The sequence below is a fragment of the Lactuca serriola genome, chromosome 4 (genome assembly GCF_051521515.1).
Source record: "Lactuca serriola cultivar US96UC23 chromosome 4, Lser_US96UC23_V15, whole genome shotgun sequence".
Classification (NCBI taxonomy): Eukaryota; Viridiplantae; Streptophyta; class Magnoliopsida; order Asterales; family Asteraceae; genus Lactuca; species Lactuca serriola.
This window is the reverse complement of record NC_136411.1, coordinates 23,785,965-23,807,829: the sequence shown is the minus strand read 5'-3', so window position 1 is coordinate 23,807,829 and position 21,865 is coordinate 23,785,965. Positions and strand designations below refer to the sequence as shown.

The 21,865-nt window shown below is 37.5% G+C and overlaps 1 protein-coding gene across 1 annotated transcript; it reads left to right on the top strand.

The window, feature by feature from the left end:
• Window positions 1-1,229: 1,229 nt before the first annotated feature.
• Window positions 1,230-4,874, top strand: LOC145101192 (vacuolar-sorting protein BRO1-like). Its single transcript, XM_079038364.1, has 7 exons — window positions 1,230-2,071; window positions 2,255-3,208; window positions 3,287-3,376; window positions 3,452-3,520; window positions 3,609-3,798; window positions 3,887-3,990; window positions 4,064-4,874. The coding sequence occupies exons 1-7, from the start codon at window positions 1,394-1,396 to the stop codon at window positions 4,640-4,642; spliced, it is 2,664 nt and encodes an 887-aa protein (XP_078894490.1). The 5' UTR covers window positions 1,230-1,393; the 3' UTR covers window positions 4,643-4,874.
• Window positions 4,875-21,865: the final 16,991 nt, after the last annotated feature.

Sequence of the window (21,865 nt, the reverse complement as noted above, 5' to 3'; positions counted from 1 at the left end):
TATGCCCTACACTAATCCATTATGGAAGACGAGTGTTACAACTCTCCCCTACTTAAATTAGATTTCATCATCGAAATCATTCCTTACAACTTACTCTACTATACCAGCCGACCCCATCTGAACTACCAAAATCCAAAACATAACTGAGAAATCACCTCACTCAGACAACCACCTTCCAATACCTCTACAAAACCCAATCTTAACAGAAGTTATGGGATATGACGAAGGAATCAACACGGTTGTTGTGTCGATCTCAAAAGTTTGTAAACAAATGCAATGCAATTGGTCTGTGATTCCTGCCTTCCAGTCACAACTGAAAGTTTTCCATAGAAACACCATTGAGGAAATCGCGCATGCCCTAACGAGGGGGATGAGATCCACAACCAACAATGGGTAGCGGTTATATTTTTTTGCCCACTGGGGAGATTTTGCGTGACTGGTCAGCCGTGCACACTTTGTAAGTCCCCTGCAAATGCTTTACAGACCGAGCTTTGCTCCGTGAGCTTGTAGTAGGCGCAGTCTGAGTGTCACGACGCAGGAGCTTATTTTTTGAGCTTTTTTGGGTTGTCTTGTTTGGTAAGCCAAAAAGCTAGCTTATAAGTTAACTTTTAAAAAGCTACTTGGAGTAGTTTTTTCAGGAGTTTTTTTACAAACTTTCCAGATATACCCTTAACTAATTATAGAAAACTTATTTTGGAAAATGCTTTTTAATGTAATTTTATATATTTCAGCTAGCTTATCAGCTATTTTTTACCAAACACTTTTTTTTTATCGGCTAGCTTATCAGTTAGTAACTAACTTTTTATCTATCAGCTAGCTTTTCAAACGCAGTAACGCCTAGGTCCCGAGTTTAACAAAAGAAACGAAGAGAAGAGAAAAAAAAAGCGACGAGAGAAAAGAAGAGAAAGAAAAGAAAAATAAAATTTTCTTTTGTGTTTCCGAGTCGAAGAAAAGTGGAAGAAAAATGAGTCATTTTGTTATTTCTTTTTAAAATATTCTGAATCTGAAGAAAAATCAAGAGGAAAAGTGAGTATTCTATTTCTCTCAATTTCATTCTTTTAATCAAACTCACGAGCACCATTTATTTTTTTATTTTTTCGTTTTATTATCATTTTATTTTTTTATTTTTTCGTTTTATTATCATTTCCATCCATTTCATCTTCTTTCTTTCATGGAAGTCGGGTGTAAGTGTAAAAAAGTTATTTTAGTCGTTTCATAAATCGTAAAACATTAATTAAACCGCGTCTAGAGTCTAGAGTTTCCTTTCCAACTAAGAAAAATCGAAGACGACTCGATCAGAATTCAGAACTCACACAGTTGCAGTATTATCTGTGCGAAATCAAGCATCCAATTGACCTGGTAATCAGCGTTATCATCCGATCCGTCATCGATTATGGCTGCTCCGGCGTCGTCATCGGCGACAAACATCATGCTCGCAATCTACGAGAAGAAAACCGTCGCGGTCGATCTTTATCGTCCTCTCCGCAACTACATAGTCTTCAATTACTCCGAGCGCGAGGCTCAAAACCTCGAAGACGATCTTGAAACCCTAAAGGAGATGCGCAACAACATCGAGCGTTCCTCAGCTGCTGACTCCCTCCCCGCCCGCCGCGATCTTCTTCAGAACTACTTTAAAGCCCTAACCGCCGTCGAATCGAGGTTTCCGATCTCTCCCGACAAGGACCATGTCAACTCGGTGACGTTCACATGGCACGACGCTTTCAAGAACAAGAACAAGGCGTCGCAACAGAACATTCATTTGGAGAAGGCAGCGATTCTGTTTAATTTGGGTGCGGTGCATAGTCAGATTGGGCTGACTTTTGATAGGTCGACGGTGGAAGGGAGACGGCAGGCTTCACACTCGTTTATTGCTGCGGCGGGTGCTTTTGCGTTTTTGAGGGATAATGCCGCTACGAAGGCGTCTATTGGGAGCTCGACGACTGTGGATGTTTCAGTGGAGTGTGCAGGGATGTTGGAGAGGTTGATGCTGGCTCAAGCGCAGGAATGTGTGTTTGAGAATACCATTGCTAAAGGGAGCACTCCTGGGGTTTGTTCCAAGATTTCCAGACAGGTAGGTGTTGATCATTTTTCGTTCAATTTCTTCTTTAAATTCTATATAGGCGTGTTGATCTTGTGCAATATAAGCTACTACGTCAGAATTAAGTAGTTGCATTATGCAAATGGCTGACACAACCCTTATGAACCTTAGAAGCTTAATCCATTTTATAACAGTGCAAAATTTGTTCAAATATAGGTGGGTCTCTATTATGAAGAAGCCCTAGCTGCACTTAATGTTGCACCTCTTACTCAACATTTCGACAAGACATGGCTGTCCCATGTTCAGCTCAAGGCAGCATTGTTTTATGCAGAAGCTTGTTACAGATACAGTTTAGAGCTCCATGAAAAAGAAGAAATTGCAGAAGAAATCGCACGTATAAAAAGTGGCATAGGTGCTTTAACAGATGCCAAAAAATCATCTCCAAAGGGTGCAGCACAACAAATACTCGATGCAATCAACAAGTTAGAAACCAATCTGAATCGTAACCTAGAAAGAGCCATGAAAGAAAATGACAGAGTCTACCTAATGCGGGTCCCACAAGCCAGTTCTTTACAACCTCTCCCAGCATTCGCAATGGTGAAACCTTTAAACATGAACGAGGTGTTGGACGCCAGTAAGGACAAGATGTTTGCAAGTCTTGTCCCAGACAGCAGTGCAAAGGCTCTTTCAAGGTATACAGAAATGGTGGATGACATCATTAGAACTCAAGCTGAGAAGTTACAACAAGGGAGTGAGCTTGCACGTGTGAGTCTGAAAGAAATGAATTTGCCTGATTCGATTCTTGCATTGGAAGGACACTCTGTTTTACCAACTGCTCTTTGGGAAGATGTTGAAGCAGTTCAAATCAGTGGAGGTCCAGCTGGCTTAGAAGGAGAGCTTCAACAGCTTCGTGATTTGAAAAGGGTTAACCATGAGTTACTTGTGCAAACAGAGGAGCTTCTTCAAAAAGAAGCAGTAGAAGATGGACAGTTTAGAACCCAATTTGGGACACGGTGGACTAGGCCTCAATCTGCTACTTTGACCAAAAACTTACAGGATCGCTTGAATAGATTTGCAGGAAATCTAAAGCAGGCTGCAGAAAGTGATGTTAAAATTGAACGCTCAGTCAGAGAGAATATGGCTCTCATGTCTATTCTAGATCGTCGTCCAGTATGTTTTCTTGAAATTTTTTTTTTTTTTTTTTTTTTTAATTTGGTTGTATTGATACTTATTTTGTTTATTTGTTAGATTGAATCAGCCCTTCCAACTTTGGCTAAACCAATCATGTCATTGGATGCCAATGAAGATGCTGTAGTGGGGACCCTGAAACAGAGCTTGGTAATACTACTTATATCATTAGTTATACTTACCATTGTTTTTTATTTTTTTATTTATATAGTTTTTGTTTTGCAGAGGCAATTGGAGACACTAGGTGCTCAAAGGGCAGGTTTGGAAGACATGTTGAAAGATATGAAGAGAAAGGTGTGTTTGATAATGTTTTTTTTTTAATCTTTACTGGAGTTGGTGTATATAATGTTTTATTTTGCAATTTTGTATGAATTGGATTTAGGATGATATACTCCCGAAGTTGATGACATCCACGGGTTCATATGAAGATCTTTTTAGAAAGGAGATAGCAAAATACAATCAGATATGTGAAGAAATATCTCAAAACCTTCAAGCTCAGGAACAGTTACTGATACACATTCAGGGTCAAAATCGTCAATTTGCAGGCACCTTCAATATCGAGGATTACAAAGGTAATCTATTATTTGTTTTATATAGTAATAATTCATGGATTTGTTATTAATAAAAATAATATTATGTTTTATGTTTTATGTTTTACAGCTGCTTGTGAGAAATGCTATAAGCATATTGAAGCTGCGGTAGCCAAGTATCGAGAAATCAAAGAGAATATTAATGAAGGGCTAAAGTTTTATGTTACCCTTCAGGTTTGAATTTATTATTTATTTACAAAAATCATTTTCTGGACATGAATAATAATAGTATTAATTTTCGAAACAGGATGCAATCACAAGTGTAAAACAGCAGTGCAGTGACTTTGTGATGACACGAAGCATACAATGCAGGGAAATGATGGAAGATGTACAAAGACAAATGTCAGGTCTCAGTTTTCAAGATGGAAAAAATTCAGGTAATAATAATAATAATAATAACAATAATAATTACAATTACCCTTCGGCTGCACCACCACAAAGGCCGTCGTCCCAGCCGGAATCCGCCCCTCGGCCACCTTATTACCACCACCACCAGCAGCAACCGCCACAAGCACCGCCATCAGTATATGCTCAGGCTCAGCACCACCCTCCACCTCCGCAACAACAGCCTCCCTATGGTGTTCCGCAACAGCAGCCGCCACCGCCTTACCATGGTGGATCGCCGTATCCGCCACCTCAACAGCAGGGCGGCCAACAGCCGCCAGCTGGCGGCTATGAATACGGTCAACCTGCTTACCCTGGTTGGCGGGGCCCATATTACAATAATGCACAGCAGACCCAACAGCAACCGGGGTCGTTTCCAAGGCCACCTTATACGGTTTCGAATCCTTACCCTCCTAATCAAAGTGGCTACTATAAACAATGATTTTGTTTTATGTTTCTTGTTTTTTATTGTGAATGGTTTTTGTGGTATTTGTTTAATAATGTTGGATGACTCGATTTACGTAGCCTCATATTGCAGTTGCTTTACAAATTTATACGTAAAGAAGTTGCATACTAAGTAGACAATTGAGTTGGTGTGTACAAAATTTATAGGCATCATGAATTAAATGCTATTGTTGTGCTTAGTTTTATATGTTAATGATCTGATTTTCCAATGCTATTCTCATTAAGTTATGTTGTGTTTCAGTGCTGCCATTTTTGCTTATAATCTTGTGATAAGAAGTCTCCTTTTGATTGATGTTATTATACTATTTAGGGTTGCCTAGCATTTAAGATTTGTAGGATCATCTTAAGATTGTATAAGGATCTGATCCCATTTTTCTAATTTGGTCTGCAGTGTCTAAAAGTGTAAATTCTAATGACATAATCTTAAAAGTGTAAATTCTAGAAAATTAATCCACGCTTTAGTTTAATAATCTAACTTATAGACTTCAATTTTTTTACCTTTCACTTAAATCCAGCCTCAATATTCGTCAATTGAGCTTGAAAACAGAACATGCCATATTGCATGAAACCACATACACGGTAGCCATGGTTTTTTGATTGTTGATATATCGAAGTTTTTTTTTTCCCTGATGGATGTCATGTTTTGTTTTCATTACATCTGGTAAACGAGCTGAATGTGAACACAATTAGATTGTATTCGGTACTTCATACTGATAACATTTGATTTTAAAAGGGCTTGGTTTGGTCTTTTCATTTGTGATGGTATATGAAGGTTGTTAAAATTGAGATTCTATAAAAATGACAAATTATAAGTTTAACATATGGAAAATACATCTTCATCCATCAATTGACCATTCTTAAGTTTTAAGAACTTCAAGAGTTAGTGATAACATAAAGTCACATACTATCCAATGTATTCTAACATAACAAATGGTGATATGTTGCAACAACATTTTATTTTTGTAACTGGTTGTTGTTAAAAAAATATATGTGTGAATATATCTGTGCATATTTTTGTGTCCAATCATTGGTGGTTTTCACCTTTTATAACTTACTCTTTTTTTCAATTAAATATAAATAATCGTACAATCACATTTATCTAATCATAAAGCCGATTTGCTAAGTAAATGCACGAAATGACTAAAATGAATAAAACATTAATAATTAACCAGGGATGTGAAATGTTTCAGAATTACAGGGGCCTAAGATGAAAACATTTAGTTTTATAACCTCTGATGGCGGGAAAAGCAGAGAGAATCGCGGGAATTGTATTATTGAAAACAAGGAACGAAATTGTTTGGAGTTTTTCACCCACGCGAAGCATTAAGCATATAGGAAGGAAGCTAATTGGCAATGGAGAACGCCGGCGAGGCGGACCATATTGCTGCGCTCATCATACCTAGCACGGGCTCGCAGGAGGAGGAGTTACAGTCTTGCCATTTCACACGCGAATCAGAGGTGTTTTCAGGCGACATGCAGTTGTCTTCATCACCGGACGAGGCGTCGGAACAAGCCACTGGAATAGTAATGGTATCTATGCCGGAAAGCTCTGATGATTACCAAACTCCTCCAGAACATCACCTTTCATCTCAGAACTCCAGCAACGACGGTCAGGTGACTGCAGTTGTTGATCTGGAAACGGGAAGTGGTGGAGTTGGAAACAGCGAGACGATGGTGATGGATGATAGTTGTGAGCGGATGATTGATCTAACCACCGACTCGGATGATCTAGAGTTTTTGGAAAATAGGCATAGGGTTAGGGTTAGTGTTAGGGTTCTCGAAGTCGAAGATAACAATACAGTGATGGTTGATGAGAACAATACTAATACTGAAGAGATTGAAACGCAATATGCGGTTGGGGAAATTAATGCTGAAAGTTGTGTTGCAGAAGCTCTTAAGACGCTGAAGGAGACCGTACCTAAAGTGTTTGTAGAAATGCCCGTGAGAGAACAAGAGACAGAACGCAAAACGAGCTTAAACTTGGATTGCAAAGGAAAGCGACAATTGCCATTTTCAATGAAAGGGAAAGAGAAAAATAATATAGAAAAGCATGAAGACGTATTTACAGATATTCTGAATCGTGCTTGGAAGATACTGGTGGGGCAGCAGGGAAAATATGGTGCTGAGGCTGATGGGGATGATGACCTTCTGGAGACTGCAATGCGGAGGGGCTTGACTTTACCTCGTCCCAGGTGGTGGCCACCAGAAGAAGAAGAAGGTGGTTTTGAAGGTTAAAATGAAACATACATACGTACATACATGCATTTCAAAAGATGTTATGGTAACATTAACATAACTTACCTTTTGTTTCTGATGGCTGAATGAGGCTTCATGATAGGTTTGTATATCAATTAGATTAACTCTTTTATTATCGAATACAAGTTTGCACATCTTTGCTAGTTGTAGTTCTTGAAGGATAATTGCTCATACATATTGGATATGGACCTTTTGAGTAAGATTAGAACGCTCTTCTACCTAACCTACATAACATACATACTTTTAATAATTTCAATATCAGGTTATTATACTTTAAATTGTAAAAGTGAAGTATGCTACAATAAACAAATGAATGAAAATGTGTTGCTATTTTTTGCATCAAACGACACAAAAGCGACTCACGTTTCTTTTTCCCTAAAGAATTTGTATGATTTTAGCGAATAAAAAGAGCCAATGACTTGGTGAAGCAAAGGAGATTAATGAAGATCCAAACTCAAAAGGTACTTCTGAATTTGTTTACAGAATCTACTACACTAAATCACTAGAACATGTTCAATTCTTTTCCGGAGGATCCTATATATATATATATATATATATATATATATATATATATATATATATATATATATATATATATATATATATATATATATATAGATAGATTGGTCCAGAATTAATCCTACATGCACACAATAGATAGTTAGAACACAAAATTTATTTATTTTGTGTGCATGTAGGATTAATTCTGGACCAGTCATTTTATTTATTTTAAAAAAGTAATTAATGCATATTAAATGTTAAACATTTAATTAATACACATTATATCTTTAACATGTAATATGCATTAATTACTTTCTTAAAATAACTAAAATGATTGGTTTAGAATTAATCCTACATGTATCCAATAGATAGTTAGAACATAATAACCTAACCATATATATATATATATATATATACAGTACACAAACCATGTTTTAAACTTCTAAGGAAGGAAGGAGTCGTTTCCCTCCTCCCGTTGAAACCGCTAAACCCTAAGCGGAGGGTATCGAACCCATCCAACCCCAAAACTGCCGACCCCATCTTCTTCAACTTTCCTCTTTGATTTGTCTCCCAAGCGGGTTTCTCAAACTGCTAAACCCCTCTTTTTCTCTCTTGCTTTCATCCCTTTCTTCCCTAAACCCACTAGGACTCCTTCCTCCCTAATAAAGACGCCAATTTGTCCATTTATCTTCCATATCTTACAATTGAGTTTGTTTTTTCCTTGGAGTAAATGCAATGCAAGAATATCCCCAATTATAACAATGTAGTTTGTGTACTATAGATTATAGCATCTTACTTTTGATTTTCCTATTACAACTTAGTACTTCCAAAAATATTCCCAATTATAGGAAAAATATTGAAAGCGCTCCGCTATAATTAGTAGATTTTTTTTTTTCAGACAGAAAGAACAATCATTTTTCACGTACAATAATTCTAAACATAAGAGTAAAATGGTCTACTTTCATCATTTAAACTGTTCATGTAGCCCAAGAAAAAACAATATTTCTGTTTAATTACTATTCCAAATCACTTCTTTTTCTTCATCAACTGAAATATAGTAACTACTTACTACTTATAAAATAATTAAAAACGTTGACCTTGTAGTTGAGGAAAATGGTAGGTGAGCCCATTAACTTTTTAAAGCCTTAAAATGGGTAAAAAAGCAAAGCATCATTTTAATCTGTTTGAAAAGACTCAAATTATTGATATCATAGACCGATTTATATTTTACCGGAATATGTTTTGTATACTAATAAAAATATACACTTTGACAACGACTTAATAATTCTATAAAGTTACTATCATTATATACTAATTTATAAATGTTATAATCAAGCATATCGATCAAAATTCTACATTTGTTAGTTGTTACTGGTTATTAGACAGACAGCACTTTGGTTGACTACTACTTTACTACTTTACTTTGACAAGTATAGTCAAAGACCATATACACTCTAGAAGAAACGCCGTTCACATTTACACCTACTTTTCTAAAATGAAAAATCCCACTCAGCATTGTCTTGTTGCTACCAAATGCTAAAGATAGCAACCTACATAAAAAAAAGTATGTATAATTAAAATGAATGAAGATAAAAAAAAAGTTATATTACTGTAATCATTGAAAAAACCAAATAAAATCAATGTCACGTCATCATTTTTGAGGTATTAAGGTCGCATTATTACTGTAATTGCAAAAGCATATAAATTATGTTGCTACGAATTATAAAAAAAAATACGTTCCAATAAACAAGTAAAATAATATTTTTTTTAGTAAAAACAAATAAATAGTAGCTAGTGATATTCAAATCGCTTTCCTTGATGAGTCGGTCTTTCCGTATCTTCTACACGTCTTGTATGTGTGAAACGGGCCATGCTACCAAGTCAAGAGAGTATTAAACATTTAAACTCTAAACGGCACAATATATCCTTTTAAAATTTTGAAAACTTTACTTTAATCATTATATTGGAATTTTCATATAAACCTCCATTATAAATGATAAATGTAAAAACCACGAACTAAAAGTCTAAAACACATGCAAGAATAAACAAATTAATTTGCTCAAAATTTAATGGTTGTGTTGTAGCAAATTACATCATACTATAATATTTAGAAATTATAATTCTTCTTTCAAACAATTTGTTTTTATTTTGTAATATTGTATAAATGCATTAGTTAATTAGTTTGCAACGAAATTACAAATACGCATGGTGATGGAAAAACTCCCTCCCTTACATGTTTACTATATATAGCTCATCTCCTCAAATTCCATTTGTAGTTTTTTTTTTAATAAACTAAACTAGAAGTTAAATAGTTTTGTAATGAACTAATGATGATAGATGCATAATATATAAGGAAAGTTTTGTAATGATCTTGTCTATACAGATTAGTAAATATGGGTATGCAAGTTGCAACTCTCTTTTTGTCTTCTCTAGCAGGAAACAAGCATCGTGCAATGCCGGCAATGAAGTGATACTTGAAGCACTATATGTTAATGCACACAGCCCACTTTTGGTTGTCTCCTCGCCAGTTCATACACTGTATGTATACTTTATTAGTATAACATTAGTTCGTGGGGTTTTAATGAATTCCAAACACTATTTGCATAATTTGTTATATACTCACGATGCATAGATACAACCATATAATTAAAATACTAACAAATGTATATATACTATTGAAGATTATTATTTCGTTCTAATAATTAACTATGAAATAATAATTTTTATACTATGTTAACATAAAACATTATAATTATTTTAGATATATGACAAGTTAAACACATGTTAAAACCACATCATTTCTGTGGCTACTGTGTTGATACAAACAATTGTAATCATTTGAAATATATGGAATTGCATTCCAACCATGTTGGTGATTTTAGTGTATCATGTCATTTTAAGTAACTGGAACTAACATGTGAGCTAAGGAGCTTCATAATTTATACTATAATATATGTATGGAGTAGTGCGGAGTGCACGCATGTATAAGATCGAATTAGAAGCCGGTTCGACGACTAGTCGGGGGTCCGGGGGCAGCGCCCCTTTGGCCGGGTCTAGGGGCAGCGCCCCTAGCGGGGTCCAAGGGGCAGAGCCCCTGGCTGGAAAACTCGTTAGTTTTGGTAACCCTAATCCGGATTAATATTACTGGCTTCCAATGCAACTAATGACAACCCAACCCTAATGAAACCCTAATCTTGTTTAATATATAAACGGCTCTTTTGATGCAGAAGGGGGTTACGTCTTTACCTCTCGTTTTTCATCACACATTCACATAACCCTTTAGTATATTGGCTTACGTTTTCTGTGCCTAGAAACGTAAGTGTCCACTTGGATTATCCTAGGCTGAATTTCTTGTAACCCAGACATAGGGTAGAAATATCAGTTCGGAAAGTGATATCACAATCTAAGTTGGTATCCAGATCTCCACCACAAACCCTAAAATTCCAACAAACCACACCTAAACTTAGGTACTAAACCTCATAAAATTATATCGTTATATTAGCTAAAGATTGCTATTAGGGGATTCACGATTAACATTTGAATCTTTTTTAATTTATTGCTATTTTTATTTTAATTATTATGGTTAATTAATTTAAATAAATAAATTTTATAATCGTAGCATCTCAATACTATCAGCCTTTGAGGTTACATGTGAATAAAAATAAATTGAAGCTATCAACCTTTGAGGTTACATGTGAATAAAAATAAATTGAATTTTTGATTATGTATTATTTTTTAAATATTGTTATGATTAATTTAGTTTATAAATAATTTATTTGATCAATGTTAAAACATAAGAAAATACATTTATATAAATTACATCAAAACTTAAAATATTAGGGAGAATAAAGCATACTTTGTTTTGAAGGTTGAAGGGCTAAAGATTTAAACTCAATTACTTGACTAATGTGGTGCTTAATCAATAGAAAGTTCGAAGAATTTGAATCATATTTATTGGGATTACCAAATATAAATATAAAAAGATAAATAAATACATAATTTATATAATTTAAATTATATGAATAAATTATTTTTATTTGAAACAAATATAATATATTTAACTTTTAATATAATAAAACTCAATTTAGACGTAATTTTAGGCTGCTTAGTATGAGGTCATTTGCCCCATTATTGCCGAGTTGGAGGGTAGATAACGCCATGGTAATGGGATAAACACTGCCCTTGACCAACGATATGTTATCCCTTGTTAACATGAGAATGGCTTGTAACGCGTTTGGTAACGTCTGTTTCTCTCCTTCTTCCATGCCTTTCTTTTTTCTTTGGCTTCATGACGACGTGTGTAACACCGAAATTTCAAAACAAATTTTCATTTTTAATTTAATAAAAATACTCCAATCATAATTCTCGAAAACATGTATCAATTGTTTTTACATAACATAAGTGCAAATCAAATCCCTAGAATCTCAAAACATCTCCACCATAAGTGTGTACTGATCATGCCGACGCCTTCCCGCGAACATCACTGGTACCTGAAACACATAACACGAGAACGGTAAGCAATAATGCTTAGTGAGTTCCCCAAAATACCACGTACAACACATACGCCCTTCCAGGCCATAGCTCTATGGGATCTTCCGATCCAAGTGTCTCAGGTGATTTCCATCTCATAACTCTGTTGACCTTCAGGTCCATATCATCATACTCATATCATAACCAATAACATATACAACATACATCACATTTTCATCATACACATAAGACCTTCCGGTCACTCATAATTACCCCGTCGGGTAAGGCATAGTGAGAAGACTCACCTCGAAGATGTCGAATAATCACTCGCGCTCAATCCTCCGACCTAGCTTCTTCCTATAGCATAAATACATCTCTAATTAATACCTTCCTGACTTAATTTGACTAATGCCCTTAAGTCAACACAAGTCAACTCTGGTCAACGTTGGTCAATGGCCACCCCTTTGACCCAACTCGTTGAGTCAGGCACTGACTCGGCGAGTTCAGACGTGAATTTCCAGTCCCCTAAATCCCAACCGACTCACCGAGTCTTTCCCCCAACTCAGCGAGTCACCAACTGTGTGAGTCACGGGGCAACCCAATCCGACTCGTCAAGTCTACTCATGCACTCGGCGAGTTCATCCCATGCTCGAACTCAAATGGCCTTCTGAGGTCAGATCTGTGACAACCCGAAATTTATCCCGTCATTTTAACCTCTTTTTCCGTTAATAGAACTTGCTTTATTAAATTGTCTGTTAACCTTTTTGGATTAGGTTAATTAAATTGGGACTTTTATTATGACTTCATAAGGGTTGGAACACATTAGAAACACCCTCAATATTCCCTTGAAAAAGTTTTAGCTACAACCAAGTCAAATTACGACCATTTAATCGGGTGCGATAAAAAGCCCCGTTTAACGTCAGTATCAGGTAGATTTCCTTCGAGCCACAAACTCAAACCCTATATATGGGTGAGTGGACTCCATTTGAAACTTTTCCACCCTTTCTCTACTCTCTCTCTCTCTCTCTCTCTACAAGTTGCCTTCGATCCAAAAACGCCCATTTTGAGCTCCAAAATCGTAGGTAATCTATCCTAACTTGTGATGGGTTTTGGCCATAAGAACATCCTATGTGCTCATACAAACCCTAATGCTTGGATCTAGGTTTCTCTATTGTACATGCAATTCATCCAAGACTATAAACCCTAGATCTAGCATATGATAATCAAGACAACATATAAATAAGGGTTTAGATCATACCTTGATTGTTATGTAGCAATAACAATCCCAAATCCTTCTTGTATTGACTTTAGAAAGCTTAGAGTCACAAATGTCACTCCTCTAATGGTTCACAAACACCAAGAGCAAGAGGATGAAGAAGAGAAGAGAAGGAGGCTCTCAAAAACGTGTGGAAACCCTAGACCATTAGTTCACCACGTTTTTGGAGCATGAGGGTTCTATATATAGTGAGGCTATTAGGGTTATCTAACAAGGAAACCCTAATTTGGATGCTTAAGCCCTAAGCAACCCATGGAATCCTTTCCTTAAAGGCCTTGGACGATTTCCAATAGGTTTCCCCATAGAATTCGTCCAACCTTATAATATAAGGCAATCCATAGCCCAATTGCAATTATATTATAATTACAATCCCAGTCCCTTAAGTTTAATTAATCTCTTTTAGTCACAAACTTAATTCTTATTAATTCTTGACTAATATTAATTAAACAATATGATTTCTCCTTTAATATATTATTCTCATAATATATTAATAAATCATATTTAATCATTTCTCTCCATAATTCATCCTATCAAGTTGCTTTGGTGAAGGCAACCCAAAAGGACCATGCATCATCGGGTCAAGTACATACCAAAATAGTTATGGACTTAGACACTAATCCAATAGTCTCCCACTTGGATAAGTCTAATAACTATTCTGCGTATGACTTCAGATCCTGATCTGCAATCGTAGCTTTCCAAAGCCGCTGTCAACTCTGATCCTATCAGATACGCGTGTCCTTTAGATAAGGGATCATATATTCCTCCATTCTAGATATTGTAAGACATGATTTCTAATCATTCTCTCTATACTATTTCTCGACTTCCGATTTATGACGACTGACTAATTGAACAAATCAAATTAGCCTTAGCCCGGCCGAGCATTTACGTTTGTCATCACTAAATCATCGAGGGGCCCAAAGATATCGCTTTTATCCTACTTTGGATAAAAGCAACGGATAAACTTTGATTCAATGCTCGCTTGCACTCACTCACCGAATCACACACAGCAATATGTTTTATGACACCAAGTTACTGGTACGTTTACATATTATCAATGTGCAACCGATTTGCAAGATACAACTCACATATCTCGGTTTCAAGAATATAAGATGTTATCGTCTCACCAATCACTCGTGATACAATTCATGGAGTGATCCAAGTGAGCGTGGGTTTAATCCAATGCTCAAATCATATTCATAAGCACTCATGAACGTTGCAGCAAACATTTGCTTATGTCTAATACTCTTTAGACAATCCACACACCAATTCACGACAGTCTTTATTCATACCTACTTCCAACATATGAACGACTGTGACCCGTTCGAATAATTTGACTGTTCTAAACCAATTAAATTATTCAGGAAGTCAAAACATGCAAAGTGAAACACAAGAATAATACTAATCCCATATGGCCTTAAACCTTTAAGCATAAATAAAACACCTTTTATTTATCACCATATCGATTACTCATTATTTGTTGTTTCGGGTAATCAACTTTTTACTTGAATTATTACAACACTTGTCCCATGCTCTTAGCATGCACACAATGTTTACCTATGGTTCTTACTTTGTGAAATAGATCAAATGAACACATTCCAATCATACTCATTTCACAACTCCCAATCCTTTTCATAAGTGAAAGAATATCAAATTCTTGCCACTTATGGAATATGCTAGATTCTAACATTTTATGCAATGATCCTTTCGTAATGTCATAGCACAAAAGTCACAATGACTATTGCCATGATATTACAAAGTCCTCTATCGGAGATTGTTACAATATAATTCCTTAGATATGATGTCTCTCACTCAAAGTACATTCCTTTGAACATCCTTTTGCATAAAAGTTTCTAATCTAGACATAGATTTTCAATATTCAATTCCCAATATGGACACGTTTCCATATTTTCCATATGACAACTCATTCTTAATAGAATCTTATCTATTCATAATAATGTCGATATGGTCCATCCAACACTATACTTCCAACTACTCACAAGTGGCCAATCCTTTGCGAACTTTGCATTGTCCTTTGATAGTTGTTTAATTATCTTAGTCAAAACCGATTCTTGTCCTTTTTCCCTCTAAATGCGCTAGACATTTGGAAAATTTTAGAATGGTCAAATATTATAGCATTTGCAATCGATCCTATACCCGAAGCGTATGGGACACGATGCATAACGTCTTACATAAAGATTTGATACTTTATTAATCTTCTGCCATAATATTTTATGTGCTACGTTCTCAAAATTCGAACTATGAAGAGGAATGCCGTAATCATAATCGAAATTTGAGAACACACTATGTTTCCTTGACTAAATTTATTAACATTTCACAACCTAAACCTTTAAATTTGAAATGAAGCATAATATTCTCTCCCTTAATTATAGGAATAGTTAGGAGACTCTATCTCTATCTCTGTCTCTATCTCTATCTCTATCTCTATCTCTATCTCTATATCTATCTCTATCTCTATCTTTATCTCTATCTCTATCTGTATCTATATCTCTATTTCTCTCTCTCTATCTCTCTCTCTCTCTCTCTCTCTCTTTTACTTTAGAATGTGACACGCTATTTCCCTCTACGACGCTTCATTGCGCCAACGCCGTGTAACCAGAGTCTCCGGGAAGGAGAGCGAACATCATGTGTATAGATCTATACGGGACTGACACTCCCACACCCAGACTACTACCTACAGTCCGCGCCGGTAAGGCCTATGGGTGACATAATGCCACTACCTCTAATGCCGCTACCTCTACGTGTGACCTGGAGGGTCATCGAATACTCTATCCTCGATCAACATGGTTACATACGGGTTCACATTCACCCTTTGTTTTAGACTTTGCTAGCTGTATCGTTCATTCGATATTGTCTGGAGTCTGTGCTTCCTTTTGTTAGACTGAGCCAGGCGTATCATTCATTCGATACTCTCCTGGAGTTTATGATTTCTTTTGCCTTAATCAGCAGTATTACTGCTGAGGCATATGTTATTTTTCCCTTAGTATCTTCACTTTTGATTTTCTCATGACTCTTTTAAAGTCAATTTTGTATTTGGTAATGATAGTAATTTGGGGAAAACTACTCCCTAAAATCTAAATCAGTCGGGTTTTGGTAGAAGATTGTTTTTATTTAGAAAATATAGGATTTTCTGGAAAGGACGCTAATACACCGTAGATTCTAAACTACTACTTTTCATAAAGTTATTTTGAATAAAAATGCGTATTTATACAAAAGACACTAAATACTTATGGACTCACCAGCATTATAAAATTCTGATACTCGCTTTCAAAATAACTTGTATTCTCAGGTCAGCGATAGACAGGTACATCCCAGGAGCTTTTGTGAAGACAGCCTAGTACCGAGCTACATATATGTTATGTTCTGTAATTACTTTGATATTACTATAACATGTAACCGATGTAAAATTATTACTATTAATGCAATGGTTGTTGTACTTTGATTACTATACCGCATATGTTGTGATACTTGACATGACGTCATCCACTCCAGAACGTTTCCGCCGTTCCGGTTTTGGGGTGTGACAGATTGGTATCAGAGCATTGTTTATAGTGAGCTCAGTATATCAATTCATAAAAGATATACAGCCTATAAATACATAGGGATAAAACACTCTGAGCAAGAATGATACTTTAAAATATAACCATATTTTACCAAAGTATAAGAACATCCAAAATCTAAACACTCGAACACAAGTATCACAAGAAGAACGAGAATAAAAGTCTTCGGATGTTGAGCATTACCGTCAAACCTGGGCAGTTATGTAATCGTAAGCTGGAATAAATGTAACCTGATCAACTACATTTATTCGAGATGCGATGAACGTGTGCTTGGGAGTGATGGTGGTGTTGCAACGAGTCTGAAACTTACCAACTAGGAATGCTAGAGCCAAACATAAAGTTTAAAATACTATGGGAGTATTTTGGAATACTAAAAGACTCACATTAATCCCAGAATCATATTCAAGAGTTAAGAATCAAACAAGAAATTAAAATACCATAGGGGTATTTTAGGATCCATAGATAACCTTATGTGAAAAACTAAAAAGATTCTTATTGATTTACCTATGATTACAAAGGGTATACTTCCAAGGTTATATATAATAAGGATCCCATATACTAAGAATGTGTGGTTTCACTCTACTTCCTTTTTCTCGTTGGGATGTGGATATAGAGTAGTATCACATATTCGAAGGCCTATCGGATCTAAGTTATATATAATTTGTGTACCATATGTAATTGTAGTAGGACTCAATATGGATCACCCAGTGAAATGTTAATAATCTCTTAGGATTCTTTAGACATTTCCATTCTCGCACGAACCCTGTAGAAAACCTTATCCACTTCAGTGTTCGACAGCAGAGTTGATTCAGACCCAGAAGAGGTTCATTGAGAAGATTTCCAGTTCAGAAATAAATGAAATAGGATGAGATTATTGAAACCACCAAGTGCCTATATCTTTTAGGGACATTGGTGTGAAATCTGCCTGAACACCCGAGATTTCCAGTCATCCACCATGCAGTGATGACACTCAGAGTCAGAATCGATAGTAAGACGAAGTAGAGATTCAGTATGTCTACACAAGGAGAGAACCCTAGGTATCTATCTGAAGAAAACCAACGCCGGTCCCTGTCTAGGATAGAGGTAGACAGAGGGAGCCAGTACATGGAACCCGAGAAGTGTCTTTTCCTCGTTATTGTCGCGCTAATGCACCCATAAAATAATACAATTTAGTGAGTTAATGATTACACTACTCACACTATGTGTTAGGTAAATCGCCTTTTCCCGTCGCAAGTAATACGATTAGATCGGATCTCAACACCTCGATTGAGAATGTTTAGCCATAAGCCTTCATGAGCCTCTTCTTCTGTGATTTCGTTCCGAACTTCCCTCAAATCTTTCCAAAGCCGGAGAGTGAACCTTTCCAGCATGAAGATAACTTAGTAGGAACGATTCCCATCTTATGGCTTTCCGATACCCTTACCCCTACCTTGAAACCCGGACTACATCATACGGATGTAGGTCGACACTCAGATAACCAATATCTGAGGCGCGGGAAAAATTATGCCTATCATAGTAAGGATATATACGTCTAGAGTTAAACATCGTCTCTCACCAGCTTGTATCCCTTTCCGTGTAGGAAAGCCATGCCTCCGAAGAAGCGTAACCAATCCGCTGGCAAGAAACCGACTCTCCTATTCGATGAAGCTACGTTCCAAGCTGCAGTCTCGGCAGCCGTAGCAGCTGCCATGGCTCATCTGAATGCTAACAACGCCAATGTTAGCAAGAGCCCTATCGGGATTCCCGATCCTAGCAATGGACGTCAGCAACCAACTTCTGTGTACCCAACCACCCAAGAACCTCAACCAAATCCACTGAAGAGAAAGTTCAAGAACGAGGAGGGAAGTACCTTGGCTCAAGGACCTTCTGAAGGACAACGAGCTGAGACAGTCAATACCCCTGCCAACCCTTCCATCCCGACACCTACAAGACCATACCTAGGAAGCCAACGAATGGCAATAGTCACGGACATGCAAAGTTGTAAAACAGAGAGAAGGAAACGAAATCGTCAAGCTCGAAAGGAGCGCCAACGACTCCACAGACTTTCCACGCAACAGCAGCAAGTGACAACCCCCACCCCTTCAGTGCCAGCACGACCCATTTCACAATTCTCTGGCATCGGGACCAACCCTACACATAAAGGTGGTGATAAAGTCGGACTCTTTAAAGGGAAATTTTCAAAGTGGAGGAACGAGGAGGGCACCCGTGCCTACGTAACTCTGACTAAGCACCTCACTCCCACCACCAATACTAGTACGAACCAGTCATGTCACCAGTGCGGTGAGATGGGACACCTCAAAAGGGACTGTCCAATAATAAAGAACTCCGGCGCAGACGGGAAGATACTAAGGATCACTGCTGCAGGAGAAACGACAATGGCGTAGGAGGAGTCTAACTCTAATGCCTAGGAAGAAGCATCAAGGAAGCCAGTAGAACTTTTGGTACGCCTCTCAATCCTAGATAACTAACTAAAAACATTAAAAGGCTAATTCTAAAAGTAATTACTCTTCCGTTAAGGCGAAAGTTGCAGCACTGTTGTAAGAATTCAAAGTTTTCATCAGGTAAAGCTATAATGGCTCGGTATATACGTTAAGGCCATGTATAATTAAGATGGATAGACCTCGAGTGAGTGATGCTGCCTCATTTCTTGTTCCTCGTTTGGTTGTGGATTTAGGGCGGAGTCGCTCAGTCAACAGTCCTTCCCACCTTAATTATACATGACTAGTGTATGCTAAGCGATTATAGAAAGACCTCGTGAGAATCCATTCATGAAAAGTACACTATTCCGAAACACTCAGGATCCTCTATAGTTCCGCGTCAACTCTATCGGTCCAAGTATCCGCGACAGTGATACACGGGACGAAACCCGAGACGCCAAGAACTTGTGTGCCCGTTCAGTGCATGGCCATATCGACCCTCATTCTATATCATGTCGATGTATGCCAACTTCGACGCCCCTATCAATCATGGTTCGACTTAGTGCAACCATGTGTAAATCCCTAGTGTTGTGTAAAAAGAACTTTCACCATAGCCATTTCGGCAAATAAAGGTTCTTCTGAACCTAATAATAATAAAACCTAATGCGATCCGTCGGTCGTCGCTCTTATTTAAAAACTTTCCGAAATACCCCTGAGTAGGGTATCGCGCACTGTCAACCAACCCTTCTTAGATAGATAGAACCCGAAGCGAAAGACACTGCAGGTATTCTAGAAGACGATAACCACCCGAAAACCTACTCCGTAGATTCCCCAGAAAGACCCTTCACACCTCACAATCAGGTTCGTGAATCTAGAGGATAGAACTCATGGGATTGACTAATATTAACTGAGTATATGCATAAGAGTGGTATATAATTGAGATAAAAAAGATTTAAGATGTGTGCTTCCTCCCTACTCCCTGTTCCTCGTTGGGTTGTGGGTCTGGGGTGGAGTCGCACAACTGAACATCCTGCCGACCTCAATTATATACGACTTGCATACACCAAGTATTAGTGGTTAAGCCAAGTATGAGCCCTACCACGAACCTCATAGTAAAACCCTCATCCTATTCCATAGAATAGGAACTAGAGTCAAGAGAACCACTGCGGGTTGAGCTACTATAATGACCACAAATCCGAAATTTGTTATCATCCCGGTTAAGCCAACATAGTAGCTAACACCCTCAGTTGGTAAAGAAATCTGAGTCGTAAGAGTCAAGGACATTGACTACAACCATCCATTCATGCTCAATCCCACGAATTAAGCATCTCAGCGAATATCCCGGAACCCTGGAAGTTGCGATAAGTTAAACTTTGAGAAGAGTGGATGAGGAGACTAGAAGTTCCGAGTAACGAAACCCTATACTTCTAGACCTAACCTAAATCAAGAAAACTCAGAACCATCGGAAGAGTAGTTGCAGAAGATGCTCGTACTACTCAGACACTTCGTGCACCCCGTTACTGACGAGTAGTGCCTAGGACACTCCGCCTCCCCACGTGGAAGAAGTCACCGTTGCCCTGTAGACAATAGACTGCATTCTCCGAAGTGAATACTAGAATGCTAAGAACCACAGGATAACCTCCGCAACCAAGAATACTTGAAAAAAAAGTACGAAAGTAGGTTGCGTAAAGCCTTATAACTCAGATCCCGAAGAGATTATAGACTTAACACCAGTCTAGGTGTTAGTCGATGGGTTATACAAGAGCACGCACTTTCTGCAACTGAAATAGACCGACGCCTTAGAGATAAGAGCATGTCTTAGAGATTCATTGGACTACTAGGTGTTCCAAGAATACTATCTCGCGCAGAGATAGTAGAACCACCTCCCGAGGTAGTCCAACACTTTAGAAAATTCTCTAAGGACTGTGTTAGCCCTGAGCAGAGATTGATATTCATGAAACAACAAAGCGAGTAAGAGCATGATTCTCTCCTGTTAGAAATCATGTCGTGAAAGTGTCAACTAGACGATGATGAGAAGTTTAAAAACTTTCTAAACAACGTCTGGTAAAACCCTATCTCCCCGACCTTGAGAGTTTCCGTTAGAAACATCTCAAGAACCAGAAGTGCAGGTTCATTTTGCACTAGGTTGAGATAGACACCCTGCAGCAAACACATAGCCGTAGACATCCAATTCATCCGCTGATCTAGAAAGCCTCTAAAAGCCAATCGACAGGAAACACGAATCCAAGGATAACCTGAGCTTTCTAAGAACCAACCTGAAGGACTACACTCCCAGTATGAGAGAACGTTTGGAACTTCAAAATGGCGATCACGCCAGTGATGATCTCACCATAGAAGTACAATATGTTCTGAGAACGGAAAAGCTCTACCTTTCCGAGAGCTTAGGACCATCCGAGATTCTTCACAAAATTGATCCAACCCTCGTCAGACCACGACTACTTTCGGAAATTCCATAAGTTTCACCCCAAATCAATCCACTTCTTAGATTTGAAAAGTGTTTGCCCGACGTCACTCTCTGTATCCCACTCATCTTGATAGAAATAATTGGGAACCCTAACTTCGTAGACGAACATGTAGGAATCGCTAACTGAATGAAATGGAATCCGCATCCCGTAAGTGAAGGTTTGTTAGAACGCCAAACAAAGGCCAGAGTTCACTTGGGAGTGCGAGGACCAACCAAA

What these genes read in the sequence shown, in the direction of transcription:
- LOC145101192 (XM_079038364.1), top strand. Translation starts at nt 1,394, where the DNA reads ATGGCTGCTCCGGCGTCGTCATCGGCGACAAACATCATGCTCGCAATC. An exon ending in CTATTCTAGATCGTCGTCCA is followed by an intron (nt 3,209 to 3,286) that starts GTATGTTTTCTT and finishes TTTATTTGTTAG; the next exon opens with ATTGAATCAGCCCTTCCAAC. An exon ending in AGTTTTATGTTACCCTTCAG is followed by an intron (nt 3,991 to 4,063) that starts GTTTGAATTTAT and finishes TTTTCGAAACAG; the next exon opens with GATGCAATCACAAGTGTAAA.